We start from the raw sequence: 24,595 nt of genomic DNA on the forward strand, positions 1-24,595 counted from the left end.
GAACGAGAACTTTTAGGATGGAAAACAACTTCTTCCACAAAGCCGTGGGACTATTGAATTCTCTGCCGCCATCCAGCTGTCCTCAAGTGCTACTAACGTTATTCTGTTGACTTTTGACTTTTCAACGTATCGCAATTGTTATCATTCCTCTGGAATTTAATTATTTATTTATTTGAGATTATATTACTTTGAGTTATATGTGAGTTGTATGTACTGTTTTGGCACTTTGTTTGGAAGAACTTTGCTTTGTTTGCCGATATAACGTATACGACTGAATATCAATGAACCTGATGACTTGGCTACGTTTAACTGTGTATATAACAATCCTAGCCCTGTTGTATCCACCTCATTCAGCAACAGTAATCAAATTAAATCTGAGAACTTAGAGAACTCTTCGTTATATGAGATTACGATTAATAGAATAAAATTTTCTTAATTATTGATTCCTGGGATATGACTGTAGATTCTTTCGTGGCAGCTGAAATTCAAAGCTGAAATTAAAGAGGAAATTTGCATCAGGTAAGCGGAGACTGAATATGACCGCACATATGAAGAAATAGCACACGACTATTCCGAAAATCCCGCTTGAGATCTCCCATGTGTCCAACACATAAACTTATAAAGTCTGGACCAACGAGAAAATACTTATGCTTTGAATTGTTTGTTGTAAGTTATTAAGTGGGAGCTATCATTTACGTCCCTAGCTTAAAGCAGGCGTGATATAACCATGGCTAACAAAAAAAAAGTCAGAGCCATCATAAAAGCCAAAGAAAAAAAGAGCAACTGAACAAACATTAGAAAAAGTTAGAGGATTGCGAGCTCTTAAAAACCGACAGAAGGCAACTAAAAACTCATTAATAAGTTAAAGATGGAACACGGAAGTAAGCTAGACAATAATATTGAAAAGAATACCAGGTTTTCAGATGCATAAGATGTAAAAGAGAGGAGAGAGTGAATATCGGACGATGGATATCTATGCTGGAGTTTCAGGCGGAAAACAGAAAGGTTAAAAGATGGAAAATCTTTGTTCCAGCAAACATGGCAAAGGAAAATCCAAAGGGTCTAAAATATGAACATAGCCAATAGAACCGTAATACACCGGTTAGCTCGTAGACTATGAATTGCAAAAGAGGATGTTCTTGCTCTCTTGAGTTTCATTATGCTGGATAAGATACAAGGAACCGACAAGATGTCTCTGCAGACCTTGTCAGATGGTAGCTCAGAAACTGAGATGGGATATGTATTTATAACGTCCTTTGCCACGGATGAGGTGCCGCCGTACTGGAGGATAACCAAAGTTATGTTTTCGTTGTTGAAGAAAACCTCTAAGAATAAGCCGTAAAATTATTTGACCCTCAACCTGTCCTCGGTTGTGGGAGAATTATTGGATGGTAATCAAAGACACCAGTCATATATCGATGGACGAGGACTGATATGGATTGATAATTGTGTGTGTGTGGGGGGGGGGGGCTGTGTTTGTGTGTGTTTTGTACGTTTCGTCCAACCAACTTTATATAAGTTTTTGATGAGTTTACCAGGACAGCTATTGAAGGAAATATGCTAGAAGTTATCGACATGGACTTTAACAAAACCTTTGTCAGAGTGCCGCTTGGAAATCTGGACAATCAGTTTCAGTTCCTTAGCATTACGATGAGGTAGTAACTTGGTTTGAAAATAGGGTAGACGGAGAAGCCAAAGAGCTATAGAAGATGGTTAACTCTCTTTCAGGAAAATTGTGGGCATGGCTTTCCACCGGGATCGGTGTCGAGTCCATGGCTGTTGAACACCTATATCAACAATCTAGACGGTAAGTAGGTAATCCGGATTGGCAAATATTCGTATGACACTAAGTTTGGCGGCGTATTAAGCAAGGAGCAAGGCTATAAAGACCTGCATCTGGATCAGGACGCGGCAGTGGCACTGAAATCACTGAGATAAATTGTAATTAAAATACTGTTCCTACCGTTGTAAATACTATGCCGCAATAGTCGTTTCATCTATTCAAAAAAAACTCTATTTCCTTGTCGCAGTTCTGCGCTAAAAGACATTTTATTAAATTACGAAAATGTGTTACGTCCAACACAAAACATGTTTACATACTACATTAGTCTGAGATATGATTCCGTATAAACCTGTTCTCTAAATAACTTTACATCCCGGTTATTCTTCATTCACAGCAGAATGCACTCTAAAAATTGCATCGACTAATTATTGTTATTAAAATCCGATTACCTGGATTTTGTTTCTTGTATATGTCATAGTTACTTCAGGTATTTCGCCTCTGGCAGATTTTAAACCAACGAACTTCTACTACTCCCTATAGTGTTTTTTGAATGATATATGGACAACCATCTGTTTCACTCATCACTGAGGATACAAATATCTGTGCAGTGTACTTTAAACATTCAGCGCCTTACCTTGTTACTATGCCTGGTTGTCCGAGATCTTTCTGGCAGTAGGCCCATCTTAACATCTGCCCTGTACACGCCCACTGAGATTATGTACGTTTACAGAATGCCACCTCTGAATCTTCCAAATTCCGAGGTGTACAGGTGTAAACTTGTTCGCCACTTTTAATAGGGCAACCAGCTCCTCCGAGGAACTTACCAGAAGGGTTTCCTAGTACTTTCTCCACCTTTACGGTTCCTTCAGACCACATCTGATTTAACCTTCACAAGCTGGTCAACATTCAGGTTACATGCACATGTGGTGTCATGGCTTCTCAGTTCTAAGTTAGTGTAAGGAAGACCTGCCTTACATTTAAATATCCATTAAAAAAAAGCTTATAATTCGTTTTTACCCTTCAAAAGCAAACAAAAGCGCAAATCATTGATGACATTGATTCCATTTAGTCTCTTTGAACTGTGACTTTTGATGAAGTTTACAATACGATGTAGAATGTTGCTCCAATAACATACCACGGTCCCATTCAAACGGTCCGTCAGCCGCCACGCACAACGACTATCTCGTTTCATACAACGAAGTTTATTATCATAGTGTACAAGGGCAAGAGGAGGACTGTGAGGACCAGCAAGAGTCACGAAATATAGCACCATCGACTCTAAATCATGGTTTGCCATATCGAGCAGACTCGGGAGCTTCAAGCTAGAAACTGGATGTTGTTTCCTCAGTTATTGAGACTGTGCTGAAATACCCAGCTGCATGGGAATAGTTTCCCATTTGCTAGGTCATGAAGTGGACGTCATCGGGTAACCACAATAGTATGAAATCGGCTGACAGGGCGATCAACAAAATGATTGACTTTCTGCGGTTCTCAATTTTGGAATCCTTCTGATTCTCATTGCTTCCCAGAAGCCCCTGACTGACTCTGAAAATCGCTATATTTTTGTCTAACGGTTAATCTGAGTGTATGTATATCTAGGGTATGTGTAATCTATCAGCGCCGTGGATCCACTATAAAGTAAAATGGAATAGACTAAGAAAAGCCCGCTGCGCCCACTGTTTCCATCACCGCAGACGCTGTTCTCTCTGTGGAATATTGTTGCTGCTGCGTTTGTCAGCAGATAGCGACTTGGCTATCGAATGTGAAAGCGACCGTGAACCAAACGGAATACCCGTGCTTGCTAGCGCACGACAGCCACAGTACGAAAAGCAGTTATGAGCAAGAAATCAGCAATCGTGTATATATAGATAATCTGCTCCAGGATAATGGCAAAGTTCAAGGACCATCAATTTGAGTCCAGACGAAGGATCTCGACACGAAACGTTGACTGCGCCGTTCAACGGATGCTGCCCGACCTTCTGAGTTCTTCCAGCTTTTTTGTACGTCTTGACCATCAATTCTGCGGGCGGCATGGCTACCGGGTAGCAAGTGATGCATTTGGAAAGACCACACATTCCACGGCATAGGATCGCCATCGCCACTAAATTAACAGAAATCAACAATAAAATATAGAGTTACTTCCCTACTGGCCTACGTTGGTCGGTATTCACGTTTAAAATAATAATCCGGATCACGCCGCTGCTTACTGTCGACCATCAGGCACCAATCCCTCTGAACTAACAGGATTGGACGCGGCCGGATAATCAAACTAACACTCTGCTTGCACCACCGAGTTGCATGTACAACATCATGAAGTCATACAGTTGGGAGAAGACCTGAGGATAACCATTTGCATCAACTAAGACCAGAGTGCCCTTGTGCGATTCTGTCCATTAGAGAGAGAGAGTTTTAGAGTTGGTCCGTAAATTGGGCAAACATATGCGGTCATGATCTGTTTATATTTGTATGTTTGTGCATACATATGTATGCACGTGTCTATGAATGCATGCACCTGTATGTATTTATGTATGTATGCAGGTATGTACAGATTTTACTTATTCAGATGTATCGCGCCCAGCAGACCCTTCCAGCCCAACAAGCCGCACTACCCGCAACCCGCTCATTTAATCCCAACCTAGTCACAGCACAATGTACAATTAACATAATAAGCAGTACATCTTTGGAAGGTGCTCCGATAGAATATGGTGGATGGGCAGCTCCCTTGCCTGACTTATTGGGAAGTAAGGCGCTGTCGTGCACACTTGGCAAAACAGATCGTTTGAAGGAACAGTTGAGATTCGCAATAACGTGCACGCCAAGGAAGGTGGTACTCCTGGATATCTCCATGGAGACGTCATGATGTGATAAAAGGTGTGGGCAGCCTACACCTTCCTGGTCTACAGTGATCTTTATAGTCTTGTTCATATTGCAATTCAGGATGATGTGTTTACACCAGTCGACCAGCCACTCTACCTCTTAGCTGTATGCCGATTCATCAAAGTTAGTAATGAGGCCCAACAGTGTTGCGTCGTCAGCGAATATGATGATGTGGTTAGAAATGCATCTGGCAGTGCAGTCGAGCATCAACAGTTCAAGCAGCAACGGAATTATCAGCAGTCTTGTGCGCCGCTTTTGTTCAGCATAATGGAGCCAGATATGTTGCTATCGATATGGACTGCCTATGGTCTTGTCTTCAGGAAGTCCAAGATCTAGTTACAGATAGAGGTGTTGAGATCCAACGTAAACAGATTTCTTATCGGCGTCTGGGGACTGATTGTATTGAAAGTAGAAATGAAGTCAATGAAATTCACTTCTCTGACTGGTCTCTTTATTTTTTCTAAACTTAGTTACAGGAAGCTCTCTCCCTGATTATGTAACGGGGATATAATTTTTATCTTTTAGACAAAATTATCAAGGACCGCTGTGGCAAATGAAATAAAGACTCAGAACAAAGTATTTGAGAATACTTCTGTTTTGTTTGCAGATTTTTATCTATGCTTGTGTCTATCATTCATCTTCTACTGCACTCTCTACACTTGGTCAGGAGTTTGACTGTGTTCAAGTCCTGATCAGTCACGTCCATTTTCTGTCACCAATAAGCCAAGTGTTGGAAGGGTGATTCACTGGTGACGTTCTTTATAAACCGGATGTGAAAAGTATGATGGAAAGATCTTCTGTGTGAATTGTATAAGGTTCTCCTGTTCTATGATCAAAGGATTATGTGGAAGGAACAGGTCTGTGCAATTGCTTTATGCATTGCGGTGCACCTTGTGTAGTCCACAGCAAAGAATATTATACCAGCTCGTAACTTAATTCACCTTCCTTTAATAATTCTGGCCTATCAGCCTGTGTTGCAAAAGACGATGTATTAAAACTGATCCCTTCTTGTCACTCGTCCAGTCTGTTAGTTTGGTTAAGTTATTGTTCCAAATGCAACAGAAGCGGTACATTTGTTGTTTCAAAATTACAAATTACAAATAATTCGTCTCGGGCAACCGACCGGGTACAGGTCTCGATCATCAGGGCCGTTTCGATTACAATCTACCTCATCTTGATGCCTGGGCATTTCTCATCTGGTGGTATTTATAATCCTAGTCTGTCCCATCTGATTGATTAGTGAACATTCTATCAGGATTCCGCTCTCCCACCGTGTTTACAAAATAATTCCATTCCTTACCTAGACGACGACATCGTCATTGTTAAAATTTACTTCCTCTAGTTTTATTTTAATTTCTTCTTTTCCCAGTCTGTCCCGAAAGCCATCGACGTGGCACAGTAGTTTTCTGCCGTCAAAATCAATCTTATGGCTATTTGGAATGAACTCTGCAAAAATAGCAAAGCATAGAGCGACATTGTTAATAATGGTTCACATTCCGTTCAAAAATCGGATGGCGTTGGGGAAGAAGTTGTTCCTTAAACATCGGCTGTGTGCATTCATGTTCCTGCACCTCTTCCTTCATGGTAGTAACGAGAAGAAGGCATGGCCAGGGTGATAGTAGTCCTCAACTCTTTGTAAGGCTTCGCCTTTTGAAAATATCCTCCGTGATGAAACCGGAAGAGTTTACAACATTTTGCATTCTGTTTTTGCGCTGCTTCCTGCACCCATGTTGAACTCGTCGTCATTATCCACTTTGCCTCCAACCCCCACCCTACCCTCAAATTTACCTTGTCCATTTCCGTCACCACCCTCCCGTTTCTCAACTTATCTGCCTCTAACCCCAGAAACAGCTTATCCACCGATATCTATTATATATCCACGGATGCTCACATTTACGTGGGCTATAACTCATCCCACCTTGTTGCTTGTAAAGAAGCCATCCCCTTCTCTCAAGTCATGCATCTGCTCTCATGATGAGCCGTTTAGTTTAAGAACAAAGAAGATGCCCTCCTTCATCAAAGTAAGGGGTTCCCTTTCTTCCACTATCAACGCTTCCGTCAACTGTATCTCTTCCATTTCATACACATCTGCTGATATCCCATCTTCCTGCCAACCTACCAGGTATAGGGTTCCTCTCGTCCTCACCTACCACTCTATCCGCCTCCGCGCATATCTCACACGCCCACTCCACCCCCATTTTCTGCTTTCTGCAATGATCGCTCCCTTGTCCATTTGTCCTTCCCCGCTGATCTCTCTCTGCAAGTGAAACAAGTCCAGACCTGCCCCGACAACTACACTTCTACTACCATCACTACCAAACAGTCCTTCCAGATGAGGCGACACTTTAACTGTGGTCTATTGGGGTCATTTACTCAGTTCCGTGCTCCCGGTGTGGCCCCCTGCATATCGTTGAGAACTAATGGAGATTGGGAGATCTTTGTGCCGATTATCTATGGCCCCTCCGCCTGAACAAGCGGATCTCCTAGTAGCAACCCGTTTCAATTCCACTTCCATTTATCATTCCGATATATTCATTCATGGTCTCTTCCACTGTTGCGATGAGGCTACACTTAAGGTGGAGAAATAACAACTTATATACCGTTTGTCTGGCCTCCAACCAGATAGCAGGAACATCGAATTCAGAAACTTCCAGGAATTTCCTCAACTAGCAACACACCCCTGCCTTCACCATTTCCCAGCCCCTTTACTCCCACTCTCACCTAATCACCTTGCCTATCCATCGACTCCCTCTGCTGCTGCTCCTCCTTTTCTGGCTTCCAAGGCCTTCTGTCTCTTTGACCAATCACGTCCCAGCTCTTTACTTCATCCTTCCTACTCCATGTTTATTCTATCACCTTTAGTTCTCCTCTCCTTTTCTTCCACATTTTTGTAATATAATGCTCAGCTTTTTTTTTACCCCAGTACAGTGGGGGTATCAGGATCCATCATGTATCCCACCGGCTGCAGGATATTCGCAAGGGACAGCGAGAACATCCAAAGATTTATGGTGCATCTTGGCACGAATGACATAGCGAGAAAAGGGGAACACTGCCTACCCAGTGAGTAAATACAGTTAGGAAAGAAGCTGAAAACCTCCAAAGCAGTAATCTCCGGGTTAATCTCCGTCCCACGGAATATTGCAGGCAGGAATGGGCATTCAAGCTGAATGAATGGCTGAGCAGAGGATGCAAGAGACAGGGGCATCTCTGGTGTTTTTACATATTGATTTCAGTATGCTATGAATGTTTGGAAGGACTGTATCTACCAATACAACTGTGCCTGCTGTTGCAATGGAGCGTAGGAGGCGGACACAAGAGCAGGACACAAGCATAGAGACTGAACACGGAGCCTGGACGTTGACATGACTTGGAACACAAAGCCTGGGATTGCACTTGATCAGAACACCCAGCCTGGGCTTAGACTTGACTGGAACACCCAGCCTGGGCTTGGACGTGGACTTGGACTGGAACTGGAAGTAGGAGCCTTGACTTGGACTGGCTCGGAGCATTGGCAAAACGTCTGGCAACACTAAGGTGGGTAAGAGATGACATAAACAAACAATGACAGTCCATTTGTATACTGGCTCGGAAGAGTGTTCCTTATTCACAGCGGTTCGGAAGACGGTTCCTTAATATTGGCGGCTCTGAAAACAGTCCCTTATTCTAGGCGGCTCTGAACAAGTATAGCCGCACTGCTAAGGTGACAAACTAGTAGCCAGTAGAAGTAAGCCAGAGTTTTTATGCTGCCTGTTTGAATGAGGTTCAGGTGCCCTAATCAAGGAGCCCAGCGGAACCGGGGAAAAGGAACTTAACTGAAATAAATATTTAACTGACAGGACCATTATTGTATACCTCCACCCCCAGGGGGAGCCTACAGGCGATCTAACAGGCTTGCCAGCATTACCGACGGCCCGGGCGGGTGTGGGAGTGGTTTGGCAGGAGGGTACTCAGCTTAGCGAGAGTTTTTTCAGACAGTGCCTGGGTCCACCAGCTACGTGTTTGGCTGGTCCGTTCTGTTGCAAGGAGGGACTTGAAGCGGAATCCAGAGCAGGACCCAGACAAGGAGACTGCATACTGAGCCTGGACTTAGACCTGATGTGAAACACAGAGCCTAGACTTGGACATGATTTAGAACACAAAGCCTGGACATGTACTTTACCTGGAACACAGAGCCTGGACTTGGACTTGACTTGGAACATGGACCCTGAACTTGATTGCAACATCAACCCCAGGATTCGACTTGACTGGAACACCGAACCTGGGCTTGGACTTGGACCTGGACTGGAAGTGGAACACGGAGACTGGAACGGGAACACGAGGCCTTGACCCAGACTGGAACTTGGAGCGTTGACTTGAACTGGAACTCGGAGCCTTGTCTTGAACTGGAATTCTGAGCCTTGACTTGGACTGCAGCTCGGAGCTTTGAATCGGACAGCAACTCGGAGCCTTGACTTGAACTGGAACTCGTAGCTTTGACTTGGAATAGAACTCGTAGCTTTGATTTGGACTGGAACTCGGAGCCTTGAATTGGACTGAGACTCGTTGCATTGACATGGACTGGTACTCCAAGCCTTGATTTGGACCTGAACTCGGAGTCCTGACTGGGACTGGAGCTCGGACACTTGACTGGGACTGTAACTCGGACGCTTGACTGGAACTGGAACTCGTAGCCTTGACTTGCACTGTGAATCTGACTCGATAAACAAAACAACGGCAGACCACTCGCATCCCGACTCTGAACAACGGCAAAATGGCCTGCAGCACTCAAGTGGACAGCACACGACGAAAGCAAACTGCAGAGGACTAGCATCCCATCTCGGAGCCACGGCAGAACTGCCGGCAACAAAAAGCTGAACAGGAGACTACAAACACAAACAATGACTGTCCATTTGTATCTTGGCTTGGAAGACGGTCTCTTATTCTTGGCGGTTCGGAACGAGCATAGCCGCACCGCTGAGGTGAGAAACCTGCAGCGAGTAGAAGTAAGCTGGAGTTTTAATGCTGCCTGTTCCAGTGAGGATCAGGTGCCCTAATCATGGAGTCCGGTTGAACACGAGGAAAAAGAAATTAACTGAAATGAGTACTTAACGGACGGGACCATGTCATCTGCTTGTTTATCCTGCATTATTATCATAAAACGGTCATTATGTTCCGTACTCTGGGTAACAATAGATCGGTCGCAATATAATTTGTCCGACTGACTCTAAGATTTATTATGGCTTGCATTTATCGTAAGGTTTGGCGAAGTTCATGAGTTTGCATTCTGAAGCAATATTTTAGTGAATGATGCTTGCCACTAAATTTTGTCTTTATATCTAATCGGATTTTTATAAGCTGCTTCAGGATCCTGGAATGTCTGGCTTTCTGGAAATTTAGGTAAATATTTCTGAGTCGACCTAATTACTTAATGATATTCTGTTGGAAGTTCTGTGGCAATGATAAACCTAACGATTTTTTTGTTCCGTCTTCTGCGAAACCCTCATCATCATTCTTCCTGGCGGTCTATTTTAACCACTTGCCGGTAAATCACTTTCAGTTTCGTCTCCTGATTATCAAAATCTCCACAATAGGGACTAGGCCCTTCTGTATACGCTCTTTTCCCCTGTGTAACTTTACGGGGTTTCATCTGAACACATCACAATCTCCTCTGGCACAAGGAGAAGAATGCAGTGTGCTAACCCTGTACCGCTCACCTGCACCTGCACGTTTCTGCAACACGCCTTTCCCCCATGAATTTAATCATATGTTCATATTTAGTCTCCTCTACCGAGGCAAAAGTCAATGAGCATTTATTCTTACTGCTCGCTTCATTATCAGTAACACCCCTATAAGGTTGCCATCAGTTTCTTACCGTCCAGGTGTTGTACTGAAAGCCCCAGCCTATCCAGTCTCTTTTTAGAACTCTGGGTCACCAGGACCAGTAAGAGTATTGCGAACATTTTATTTACGTGTTGCACGTTCATGACATCCGTCTTGCAGTTAGAGGACTGTAAAGTTATTCCGTATACCAAGTGTATTCTAGCCAATTTCTTGAACCCATGTAATGTGACGTACTGGCACCACGGTACCCTAGCATAAAAATGCAACTTCATAACTTGTATATTCCTGCCTAAACTGTTAAGAGGAAACTACATTTGCATCATTTGTCGCTTTGTTCTACAATGCCCTCCTTCCACCCCCCCATGGTTTTATGTTACCAAAATGCAAAAAAATCGCATTAGCCCGACTTAAATTTTATATGGCAAGCCTTGTCATATTTTCCAATTTCACAAAGGTCCTTGGGTGACGCATATGTCCATGTTTCGATGTCCACAACGATACGAATGTACATGTCATTTGTAAACGTACTAACCCTGCTACCTACAATTTTGCCCAAATCATTAACATCCAAAACAAAAGGAAAACGGTAGACCTCGAACAGTTCCATCTCGTGCACCAGCGGACAAAGCCCTCCAGTCCGAAAACCTGAAATAATCCGCCTGCTACGTTGCACCAAGGCGAGTTGTATCCAATTGGCCAACCTAATTTTGATATTATTAAAGACGTTTTTAACAATCAAATAGACTAAGTGCCTCAACCTATCCTTATCAATCTTCCCAGGCACGTTTTCATAAAAAAAATTCTCAATCAAATTTGCGAGACGAACTTTGTCACAGAACAAACTTGCCCACTTCCAGTCTTCAAATACCGTGCTGAATACAACTGTCTCTACCAAACATTATTGTTCTTGTTCCCAGCATGCGGAGAGGCATTGTTGATTTGTCAAATTATATGCACATCAAAAACCTCCAGCCATTTCTCTTTTATAAATAGGGATATGCTTCACGACATCTTCATACTCTTCGTTCTACTTCCTTTTCCACAATAACTAGGGACAAAAATCACTGATTGAAAATCTTGCTCATCGTTCCTACGTGGAACTTACCCGTTCACTGTTAAAGTACTCACAGGATCCCTTAGTGTGCTCGGATATGTTGTCCTCCAAGGTAGTGACAACACTGTTTCCCCAACTAAATTCGCACATGCTGCTCTTCTACAGCCCTTGCACGCGTCAGGATGTTCGTTTTCTTCGGGCTACCACTACCTAACATATACCTCAACCTCCCTCGCCTGACCTCATCAACCGGTACGCCCAATCCTGCAGTAAATGGCATTCCTCCGACACAAAAGAAATGGCCCCGATCTCACCTTGACACATACATAATTTTGGATGCCAAAGAAAGCTTCATTCTGGAATTTTATAAGCCTGGGAGCTGCGTATATTGCTAGAAATAATGTTTCATTCATCGAAGGAAGTCAAACCATGTGACATAGAAACAGAATGTGCAATTGTACTTTTAAAAAATTGACAGACAATATTAAAACCAATTATTTGTAATATCCCACGTGACAAAATTCACTGTACGGTGACACCATGATTAAAAAGAAATAATGATTGTGTCTGTTTACTCATTGCGTTTAGGTAAGGTAGTGTTCGGACTAATTGCCAATGTGGACATTCCATTTCTTATATAACAGTTAATCCCCAGTTCAACCTATAGTTCGAAGCCTTTTTGTATCTGATTGCCTCGCATGAGCCATGGGATATCCAGGGATTTACTATATCGCGAGCATTTTCTATCCTGGACTCTCAGCAGTTGGAATACCTGGTAAGTAATTGAATCTGGATGCCAGTTCTGTGTTTGCTTCTTATTGCTCTACCCACTGCCTTATGGAATATGAGTTAATGATCAGCACAGATGTTGCTTCAGAAGATGAGTCATGTTTTTATTCATGTTTGTTGATCATTTTGAGTACAATTTAGGTTGGCAAAATCACCATTACACTATGCAAGTAATGGCATTTTTGACATTATTTTACTTACATCGACATTTCAAGAAATCACGGTTAGCATTTTCTAAGTGTAAGTCTGCACGACTGAAGAAGCTCGGAACTAACAGTGACGAAGAAGTAATTCATTCCCATGATAACGGTTTATTTTTTGTTCAAAGATCCTCTAGATTGGTTCAGTAGCAACCAGGCAAATTAAATTTTTATTTCTACATCTTTTTTTAAATGACCTTTCTGTTGCACGTGCCTCGTGAAAATCTTCACCACTGAGTTCCTCTTTTTTTCAATTGATAAATTCTTCTTCTTCTTCTTCTTCTTCTTCTTCTTCTTCTTCTTCTTCTTCTTCTTCTTCTTCTTCTTCTTCTTCTTCTTCTTCTTCTTCTTCTTCTTCTTCTTCTTCTTCGTCTTCTTCTTCTTCTTCTTCTTCTTCTTCTTCTTCTTCTTCTTCTTCTTCTTCTTCTTCTTCTTCTTCTTCTTCTTCTTCTTCTTCTTCTTCTTCTTCTTCTTCTTATGTTTCAAAGGTACATTTAATGTAAGTGAAAGTATACAATATACATCCGGAAATGCTTTTTCTTCGCAACCATCCATGAAGTCAGACTGTGCCAAAGAATGAATGACAGTTAAGTGTTAGAACCCTAAAATCCCTTCTAGCTCCATTCCCTGTCGCGCATAAACGGCAGCAAGCAACGAGTCCCCTTCCCCCCACCAAAAAGGAAACATCGGCACCCATCACTGAGCTCTCAAGCGTGACCAAAAGCCACAGACTTGCAGTATTCTAAAGACTGCTCACCCGGTATTCGACAAACTACGGGCTCTTATCTCCTCCGAATAAGGGAATATGACGTGTCTTCGTTTGACAGCGAGAGGGGGGAGCATAACAAACAACTCGCTGGTTCACGATGTTAAAAGTCAGTTGCGTCGCTTTTTCCGAGCTCTGCTCCTAAAAATTTTAGGTCCCGGGGCACACAGCCAAAGATAGTCCGGTCCGTCGACACATCGATCTGCCGGGACACCAACCCCCGAAGGGCCTACTTCCAGAGCTCTGACATCCTAGGGCTCCAAAGACGAGCCGAGCTCTTAGGGTATCCCCTTGGCATGTCGGATAATGACCAGTCTTGGCACTTGAACAATCAGCGTCTTGAAGTTCTTGGTCATTTTGATGTACTTTGACATAATTTTGTGTTAAACGACTTATCATAATCAAGTGTTATGTAATCAGGCAACAATAAAAATATGAGTTAGGCAAGGGTTTTTTTTAACAAACAACACTTTTATTGAACACTGAAAACAAACCCCCCCAATAGTAAACAAACACTAACGTACCCGGAAACAGCTGCTGTGCGGCAGCTTAAACAATTCTTAAAGCGATGCAGCTCAAGCAGTTCTTAAAGCGATGTTGCAAAAACAGTTCTTTTAAAGTAGTATTGCCAAAAGGTCAGAAATGCTCACGGTTCATTGTAGGGAGAGACTTTTTAAGACGATTTAAATTCTCTGTCACGTCGCTTTGCTTCGATCCCCGACGTCGAAATTCCCACGAAGAATTTACGAAACGAAACGGCTTAAAGGCCTTTCCTTTAGCACACTTCCTCAATCTTCTGCTATCCCGCAGAGATTAACACGAGAACAGTCAACGAATACATTTCGAATAAGGATTAAATAAGGTCGAACCCGTTTCACCGTCGAAATAGATTCCCCTCGATCTTTAACTCCCGAACTCCGATCTTCACTCTCCACTGATTCTCAAACTAGCAGGATTGTAAAGAAACTGCTGGCAATGACCTTTTAAACTTTAGGCATTCGATTAAACTTCATCCTTCAACTAAACTGCGTCATCACATTAAATCACGCAATGGCATGAAGTCAACTTGGCAAATCCAACCACGAACTACCCCTCCTTACAGGGTGGGGACTTCCTTTTATAACCTGTGAAAAAAAACCTCTCACATGATCTCTACTGGCGGGAAAATGACATCACACCACCATCACAAGACCATTAACTCAAGTCCAGTATAGCTTCAACCCCAGTCACGTGACAAGGTTACCACTATCAAGTCACGAGTACGTAGCACAAGCAACCCATATGTTTCTGAAAATGGGTCTGCAACACTTGGTCAAGTTTTCCACGCTTTCTTGGCGCCATCTAGATTGTTGAACTATGCTTATGGAGTGTCATATTCTTCCAGTGGTTAATCTTCCCGTGATGATAATCTCTTGATCTTTTCTGGGCTGTGCTTTCATTTAAATTTAGCAGAGTGTACTGCTTTTACATCAATTGCATGTAATCGCGTGAAGTTTCAATGAGAAATCCAGGCAAATCATAGGGTTTGCGCTTGTTGAATCCTGTTTTCATTAATGGAAATGTATTCTTATACGCTTTATCTGACTGTTGTGTAATCTACTGTTACTGTTCCTTCTGTCCTGCGTAGTGATAACATGCGAGCGTTCGAGTACACATAGTGTTTTCCGTAATTTGACATTTCAATTCTTATTTTACCTTGTAATTTTTCCAGACCGGTTTCAGACCAAGATCGTATGCCAAAAGAATATGTAAAAAAAAGGATATAGCTAAATGTGTTTATTCCCTTTGTAATATCTTTACTATTGAGCTTTTTTTGGCAAATATTCTGAATCATTGAAATAAGTTCTGTCGAAAGCCTTCCATTTATTGCATGATGACTGACTTACTTTCCTGGTTGATATCCCAGCTAACGATATGTTGCCTAATCATGCAGAGAGTGTATTGCATCCTTTCGGACAGCTTTATATTGTACTCACCATAGTCCAGATCTCCTTATATTTAATGCGCTCCACCTAATTAATACAATTAATTAATGTTTAAAAATCTTTTAAAAAAATAAGTCTACTCTTTACATTAACTAGCTTAGATTTACTCTTGTAAACGACAATACAGTCTAGTTTTCCATGGAGAGAGTTTTGTCAATTTACAACTTGCTCGGTTGTTTCTTTCTTTATGCCATAATATAATAATTTATATTACATTATTTTTTTCTCAACTCAGGCTGGTATAACATAAGGAGCGGGCATAGCCAAGCACGCCTATTTCTTAATTGTAAGGAACGTTCGGACTATTCTCTTTGTGTTTAGTATTGTGGCTTTCTGAAGATTTACGTAGATACTGCTTGCAGCCCTGATTGTTTAGTGCCATTGTGTAGCGTCGTTACAATGATACTAGCTGTAAATATTATTACTGGGACAATGAATACTCTGTTCATGATCCAAAGACATTCAATTATCTGTTCTAATTCAGCATATTTCTGGTGTTCTTCACTTAATTGATTTTTGATCTTTATGTGTGTTTGGAAGGACTATATCAGTTAAGTGTGCTATTCCTGCTTGTTTACCTGTATTATTATAATCGAATTGTTATTAAGGATTGTCCTATCTGTCATAACGTATCAGGCTTGTATGTAAGCTGAGGTATGGTATCCTTCTTGAGTTTGCATTTTAAAACAAGATTTTAAAGAATGATGTCTCCCACTTGATTGTGCCTATGTGAATAATCAGATTGAATAAAACTGCTAGAGGATCTTGTGATGTTTTGAATTGACTCCGCTTCTTCTTGGCACTTATTGCATTTATCATCTTGAACTTTTTGTCCATTTGTTTATATATTTTCTGCCTTTTTGCGTCGTGAATTGCCGAAAGGAGCCCCTCTTTTGCTGGGAAGATGTCCCCAACATAAAGACAGGCGTCCGATCCCTCCTTGTAGAGTTCTATTCCGCTCAGATCATGGGGTTCTTTTCGATGGAGAGTCGTGCTCTTCCCTTGTTTAACTTTTCCTTCAATAGAGATAATACCTAATATTATTATAATTATTTATTTCTCTCAGCTCAAGCTGGTAAAATTCTCATTATTGTTGTTATTATTATTATTGTTATTATTGATATCATTCTTGTTATTATTATTAATCGGTGTTCCATTCCTAAATATATTTTATCCGAAGAATATATCCCTTTTAGTGTTCCTCCTTGGCATGCTTAACGCTACCTTAAACATCATTCACTCTGTTGATGAGCTAAGTTGCAACGACTCACCGAATCAAACGCTAACCGCGAACTCTCTCGTGGAAATCAAAGACCCCGGTGTAAATTGTTGGGTAGTTAGTGACACATCACAACTGGCGACATTCCTTGTTCTCTATGCACAGCACCATGGCACATATAGAGCCGAATGAATTTCCATTCCACGATTCTAACACAGACAGAAAAAATATCAGAGGAAAAAGAATTGGAACCATTTGGCAGGTCATTGGATATTGGCGTGGTATTTGACAGGTCATAGGCGTTGCCGTGCTTTCTTCGCAATGATATTTATATGATGTCTCTAGGGCAAGTTCTCTGAGATAGTTCCACCTGGAAATTTATAGTTTCAGACTCACTCCACCTCTCATCCTCCGATGATAAGATTATAGGACTACAGACATTGGAACAAAAATTGTTCATTCAGCCCATCGAGTCTGCTGCGCTATTCCATCATGGCTGATCCCGGATCCTACTCAACCTCATACACTTGCCTATTCGCCTTAAGCCTTTGATGCCTTAACCGATCAGTAAACTATCAACTTGGCGTTAAATATACCCACGGGTTTGGCCTCCACCATAGTCTGTGTCAGAACATTCCACAGATTCACTAAACTTTGTCTAGAAATATCCTACTTGTACCTATTGCAAAAGGTCGCCCCGCAATTTGGAACATGTGGTTTTTATTTCTGCAGCCCCCTACGAAAGGAATCCCCTCCACGTCCACGCTATCTCGTTCTCTCAACGTTCCTTAGGTTTCAATGAAATACCCCGGGTTCCTATAAATTCCATTAAGTGCAGTCCCAAAGCTGCCAAAACCTCCTCGTGTGTTAACCCCTTCATTACTGGAATAATCCTTGTGAGCCTCCTCTCAACATTCTACAGTGATAAATTTTCCTTTCTGAGATATGGGGCCCAAAACTGTTGGCAATTCTCCGGCTGCATCCAAATTAGTGTTCTGAAAAATCTCGGCATTATTTCCTTGCTTTTATATTCCATTCCCCTTGAAATAAAAGACAACATTGCATTGCTCTCTTTAGCACAGACCCAACCTTCTGGGAGTCATGCACGAGGACTCCTAAGACCCTCGGCAGCTCTGATGTCTGAACCTTCTCCTCATGTAGACTAGCTCATGGATCTCTGGTATCCCTCTCTGAAGTATACATTTAGTTCCTTGTTCTGAATTACATTGAGTAAGGGGTTTTAGTTATAGCACCATTCCACCAAGGTTTCAATTGCCCTCCTTAGTCTGAGTGATAACGTTTTTGAGACAGCCCAGAACAGTGGTGTCGTGAATAGCCTTGTATTGATGATGGGGGTGTGTTGTTCACAGTCAAAGGTGTAAAGCAAGTACAGCTGGAGGCTAGGTACGCGTCTCTGTGGTGCTGTTGGAGATTGTGGCGGAGATGCTTTTTTTCCATTCCGTATTCAATGGGGTTTATAAGTGAGGAAATGCATTATCCAATTGCACAAGGGTTATTTGAGTCCCAGGTCTTTGAGTTTACTGATTAGTTTTGAGGGGAAGATAGCGTTAAACGCCAAGCTGTAATCTATAAAGAGCATCCTGATGCATGAATCTTTGGTTTCCAAATGTTTCTGACTTCTGTGAAGAGGCAATGAGATAGCATCTGCTGTGGGCCTGTTGCTTCAGTTGGCGAATTGGAGCCAAATCAAGTCTCCATTCTGACAGAAGCTGATATGTTCCAAGGTCAGCCTCTCAAAGCATTTCATCACTGTGGATGTAAGTGCCACTGGGCGATATTCATATAAACAGGTTACCACGCTCTTCTGGGTCAGCTGTACGATTAAAGCCTGCTTGGAGTAGCTGGGTACTGCACACCACCAGAGGAAGAAGTTGAACATATGCATAATTACACCAGCCAGATGATCGGTAACTGTCTTCTGTACTTGACTAGGTACTCTGGCCGGACCAGATTTTTTTTTTGCATTTCACTTTGTTGAATACAGCATTCGAGCCATCTTTAGAGACTGAGACCAAAGTATTATTAGGGGTCATGGTGGTGTGCGATCTTTCCGCAATGTTCTAGTAGTGAAAGCAAGCATAGAAGGTATAGTGCTTATGTTGAACCGAAGCTCCGCTCCCCTCCGTGTTACAAGATTTGTCTTTGTAGGAGGTTATGGCATTCAATCCTTGCCGCAGTGGTCTCGTATCCCTAGTTGATTCCAGTCTAGTCCAGAATCCCTACATCGCCCGAGAAATTCAAGGAAAGAGGATCTCAAGAGCTCAGAATTCTCCCCACCCCACGTACTTGGGAGAACAGAAGTAGGAGAAAAATACATTTTCACGCGTGGTTAAGGAAATGTTGCAGAACAGGCGGCCTCAGAGTCCTGGGAAGGTGGGACTTTTCAGACAGGACCGTGTGCATACGGGTTAGAGAGAGACCAATCCCGTTGCTGGAACGATTGCTGGTGCTGCTCCTCGAGTTGGATGTTTAAACTAGTATTGGAAGAGATGGGAGCAAAGCACCAGCGGAGATAGTAGACTGGTTGAGGAGAAAGATTAAGTAAATTCAACATGAGATGACAATCTAAATGCTGAGCATATTGAGAACAATATTCAAACTTTTATATATTTCAATGCAAAGAATATTGCAGTAAGGCGAATGAGCTAGAGAATAGGACAGCACATGGAACGATAATATTGTAGCCATTAATAAGATATGTTATACGAGGGGCAAGACTGTCAACTCAGTCCTCGGTGGTCCTGTTTTAAAACTTCGTTTTATTTATTTAGAGATACGGCTCGTAATAGGCCTTTCCTGTCTATCAAGGCGAACTGCTTAGCAATGCATATTTAGCCTAATTACAGGAGAGATTAGATGACGAATTACCGTATTAATCGATATGTATTTGAAATGCTAGAGAAAAGATGAGTACCTAGAAGAATCCCACGCGCTATTGGAAAATAAGCACAAACTTCTTACAGACGGTTTTAGAATTGAATTCCGAACTTCAAAATCCAAGCTGCATCAGCTTCGCACTGACCTGTATGGTACCGTGGTCGACTCAACACTGATCAACCCCCGATCACGACTACACTATTTCCAAGAATGTCTACCGCCAAAGCAGGCACATGACAGAGGTGGAGTTATTAAGTTGGGAAGGCCAGCATATCTACTCGATGAAAACATTCAGGACACATTGGAACGTTTGTCTTCTGAGCATATATGGGTGGAATTTAGGAATAAAAGTAATATATTCGTATTCATACAATTATATTACGAAATGCATAATAGGAATTTAGAGCTTCAGATTTTTAGAGAGGAGTTCTGCAAATAGACTGGGAATCCCTTTTCATAAAAATACTTACTGACATGTCGTTTTTCAGATGTCTTCAACAAAATGATAATAAATACATAAAATTGCGAACTGCAGAGATCGTGAACTGGGTACTGTATTAGGGGATGACAAAAGGAAGTTGAAAGAATTGTGTATTGAGGAGCTCTTTAGATCTAATGACGATAATTCCATTAGGTACAATAAAAAGATGCAGAAGGCTAGGACGTTCTCGGATTGAGATTCTAAAATAGAGATAGACCAATCTTGATGACATCTGAAAGCATCTGGAAAATGCAGATTTGATTAGAATGATTTCTGGCAAAGTGATACATGGGAAGTGGGGACACTCCAAAAGAGAATTTTTGAGAGTATATAGTTTGTATATCCTGTTAGAATAAAATAAATAAAGCTACCAGATATAGGAGGCCTTAGTTTTCGATAGATGTTCAGGCCCTTGTTCAGAAAAATAAGGAGGTTTGTAGCAGGTATCAGCAACAAGGAATTGTATAAAACCCCTGTGAGCTCAAAAACTATGCATCGATTGCAGAAGAGGATGTTTTTGCTCTCAGCACGTTCATTATGATAGATAGGATACAAGGAACAGACAAGGTGCCCCTTCGGACTTGTCGACGATAGCTCAAAAACTGAGTTGGCATAGGTACCTGTAAAGTCCTTTGCTGCTGATGAGGTGCCGGTGGACTGGAGAATGGCCAATGTGTTTCTTTCTGTTGTTGAAGAAAACCTTTAAGAATAAGTCGTAAAATTCTATGTCGGTCAGGCTGTCGTCAGTAGTAGGAGAATTATTGGAAGATATTCTAAGACTGTGTGGAACGAGCTTCCTGTAGAAGTAGTAGAGGCCAGTTCAGTTGTGTAATTTAAGGTAAAATTGGATAGGTATGTGGACAGGAAAGGAGTGGAGGGTTATGCGGGTAGGTGTGACTAGGTGAGATTAAGAGTTCGGCACGGACTGGGAGGGCCAAGATGGCCTGTTTCCGTGCTGTGACTGTTATATGGTTATATGGACACGAGTTAAATTTAGACGGACTGGGACTTATAAGGAGTGGTAACAGTGTTTTTGCATACTTCGTCGTGTCCAAACAATCTTATAGTTTTTGTTGATTTTACCAGGAAAGCTACTGAAGTAAGTATGGTAGATTTAATCGACATGGACTTTAATAAAACTTTTGTCAATGTGGCGATGGGAAAACTGAACAATAAATTTCAGTCCCTTAGCATTACGATGAGGTGCGAGCGCTGCTGAGGACCCGTGACTCCGCCATCATAACAGGCGACAAGGCAGCCCTAACAACAGCGAGGGCCAAAGAGGCAAAGCGTGCACACGCCCATCGAAACCAGAGCCACTTACAGGACAGCGGCGACACGTGGCACATATGGAAGGGCATTAAGGTCATCAGCAACTACAGGACAACAACATCTGACTGTGCTGCTGATGCCTCAGTCCCAGATGTTTTGAACAACTTCTACGTTCGTTTCGAGGTAGAAAATGACTTGGCGGCGCGGAAAACCACTCCTCCTTCCAATGACTGTGTCTTAGCGTGGCCGATGTGAGGAAACCTCTGTGCAGGGTTAACCCACGGAAGGCTGCTGGACCGACCGGGCAATATTCCTGGCAGAGTGCTCGGAGGATGTACAGAACAGCTGGCAGATGTTCACACTGACATATTTCACATCTCCCTGAGCAGTGTCGTCGTTCCAATGTGCTTCAAGGCCGCCACCATCGACCCTTGTCTTCAGTGTCCTGCTTCAACGACTACCGTCCAGTTGCTCTCACATCCATTATCATGAGGTGTTTCTAGAAGCTCGTCAGGAGGCACATAAAGACCCTGCTGCCCCCCTCAGTTGACACACTGCATTTCGCGTATCGTCCCAACCACTCGACAGACGACGCCATTGCCACTACCCTCCACCTTGCCCTCAACCGCCTGAACAAAAGACACATACGTTCGAATGCTGTTCACAGACTTCGGTTCAGCATTCAACACAATAATTCCTCAGCACTTGACTGGAAAGCTGAAACTTCTGGGCGTGAAGACCTCCCTCTGAAACTGGATCCTAGACTTACTGACTGGGAGATCTCAGTCAGTCCTGATCGGAAGCAACATCTCCGACACCATCACACAGAACACAGGGTCCCCCAGGGCTGTGTGTTCAGTCCACTGCTGTTCACTCTGCTGACCCACGACTGTGCAGCAACACATAGCTTGATCCATATCAGCAGTTCGCCGAAGACACGCCGTGGTTGGTCTCATCAGCAAGAACGACGAGTCAGCATACAGAGAGGAGCTGCAGCGGCTAACATACTGCTGCAGAGCCAACAAACTGTCTCTCAAAGTGAACAAAACAAAAGAGATGGTTGTTGACTTCAGGGCAGCATGGAACGACCATTCTCCGCTGAACGTTGACGGCTCCTCCGTTGAGATTGTTAAAAGCACCAAATTGCTGGATTTTCAGCTGGCAGCAAATCTCACCTGGTCCCTCATCACCAACTTCATAGCCAAGAAAGCCCAGCAGTGACTCTACTTTGTGAGAAGACTGAGAAAGGTCCATCTCCCACCCTCCTTCCATCCTCACCACATTCTTCAGAGGATGTATAGAGAGCATCCTGAGCAGCTGCATCACGGCCTGGTTCGGAAATTGCACCGTAACGGATCACAAGACCCTGCAGCAGATAATGAGGTCAACTGAGAAGATCATCGGGGTCTCTCTTCCCGCTATTAAAGACATTAACACCACACGCTGTGCCCGCAAAGCTAACAGTATTGAGATAGACCCCACGCACCCCTCACACAAACTTCTCAACCCCCGCCCCGCCATCTAGCAAAGGGTAACGAAGCATTCGAGCTCTCACGACCAGACTGTGCAACAGTTTCTTCCCCCAAGCCATCAGACTCTTCAATACACAGAGTCTAGACTGACATCTACATCATTTATTATTATACTGTAATTTGTCCTCTACTGTGCCTAATGTCTTGATTATTAATTATTGTTCTGCCCTGCACTGTTTTGTGCACTTTAAGTAGCCCTGTGCAGGGCTGTAGTCTCGTGCAGTTCTGAGGTTGCTTTAGGTAGTCCTGCGTAGCCTTGTGCTGTCTCACAGAGTCTAGTGTAGTTTTGTGTTGTTTCATGTAGCACCAGGGTCCTAGTGGAATGATATTTCGTTTTACTGTGTACTGTGCCAGCAGTCTATGGTCGCAATGACGATAAACGTGACTTGCTTTGACTTAACCTGACTTGAAGTTGTAATTGTGCTGGAAATACGCTATTCGGACGAAGCTAGAGAGTGAGAGAAGATGGTTGATTCATTGACCGGAAGACTGTGGGTATGGCTTGTCCCGGGGATCGATGTATGGTCCGTGGCTGTTGGTTACCTATATCACGAATCTAGATGATAATAAGGTAAACTGGATTGCCAAATATGCGTATGACACCAAGCTTGGGGGCGTATTAAACAGTGAGGAATGCTATAAAATCATACATCGGAATCTGGACGCGGTAATCGCACTGAAGTCTCTGAGGTAAGGTGCACTTAAATTAGTAATTATACTGAGTTAGATGCCCAGCGCATACAATTTTGAAGAATATTTACAAAAAAAACCCTGCAAATTTGCAATAATCGTTATATATTTAATTGACCATTTAGCAAACGTCTCATTGAATAACTATTTTATGTACCGACCTGCCTATTTAATGTGAAGAGGTATTTCAAGCCATTCTTCAGCTCCTCCCTGAATTTCCTCTGCGTCAGTCCATAGATGCAGGTGTTAGTGCAGGAACTGAGCAACTGTAACATGAACCCAAATTGTTGCAGGATGTATATCGGCGTACTGAAATATTTATCAGCATAGGTATAGTTCTCGGTTTGCCAGGTTAAAGAGTGTATAACATAGGGCATCCACAGCAGAACAAAGTTAGCTGATAGAGTGAACAACAAAATCATTGACTTTTTCCGGCTCTCCAACTCTGGATCCTTCCCATTCTCACTGCTATTTCGTACGGCACGGCGGACCTTATTGGCCGCTATTATATGTCTGATTGTTAAAGCATTGAACAGAAGAATTAAGCAGATTGGCAACAAAGGAGTGATTATACTGTCAAATAACTCGTAGATTCTCCACCCCGATGATGTAAGGTATTCATTTGAGGCGACACAGCGCCGTCGATCCATTGCAAAGTAAAATGGAGTAGACTTGGCACAGCCCCCTGCGCACACAATTAGTATCACCATAGTTGCTGTTCTCTCGGTACAATACCGCTTCCGCAGCTTTTGACAACAGATTGCGATGTAGCGGTCAATGGTAAAAGCAACCGTGAACCAAACGGACCAGTCAGTAGTCGCGAGTCGCAATACCAATGCCAAGGAGCATACCGGAAGTGTGAGCAAGAAATCAGAAAACATATAAATATAATTAATTTGCTCCGCTATGACAGCAAGGATAACGACGAGCAGATCTGCTGCCGCCATGGACACCAGGTATCGAGTGATGCATTTTGAGAGACCACAATTCCCGCGGGTCAAGATAACAATCGCTGTTAAATTGACTGAAAGAAATCACATAATACACTGTTACTTGAGGCGCACAGATTATTCAGTATTAATTTACGTACATGCTGATTGTAATATCTCAGATCGTGTAAATGCCCGGAGACGCCTCCAAGATCATAGGCCTTCTGAGTTGATCGAAATGGAATTCAGGTGGCAGATCAAATTGACCCACTTCCAGCAGGAAAGGAGCTGCGCGCCGAG

General features: G+C 42.7%; 1 protein-coding gene across 1 annotated transcript; it reads right to left on the reverse strand.

Moving 5' to 3' along the window:
* Positions 1-23,515: 23,515 nt before the first annotated feature.
* Positions 23,516-24,313, reverse strand: LOC132380686 (probable G-protein coupled receptor 139). The gene has a single exon (XM_059949672.1). It carries the CDS (start codon positions 24,311-24,313, stop codon positions 23,516-23,518), a length of 798 nt encoding a protein of 265 aa, XP_059805655.1.
* Between the last annotated feature and the right edge of the window lie 282 nt (positions 24,314-24,595).

The sequence above is a fragment of the Hypanus sabinus genome, chromosome 24 (assembly GCF_030144855.1).
Source record: "Hypanus sabinus isolate sHypSab1 chromosome 24, sHypSab1.hap1, whole genome shotgun sequence".
Lineage (NCBI taxonomy): Eukaryota > Metazoa > Chordata > Chondrichthyes > Myliobatiformes > Dasyatidae > Hypanus > Hypanus sabinus.

Excerpts from the sequence above, each read along its gene's own strand:
- LOC132380686 (XM_059949672.1), bottom strand. The coding sequence starts at position 24,313 with ATGGCGGCAGCAGATCTGCTCGTCGTTATCCTTGCTGTCATAGCGGAG.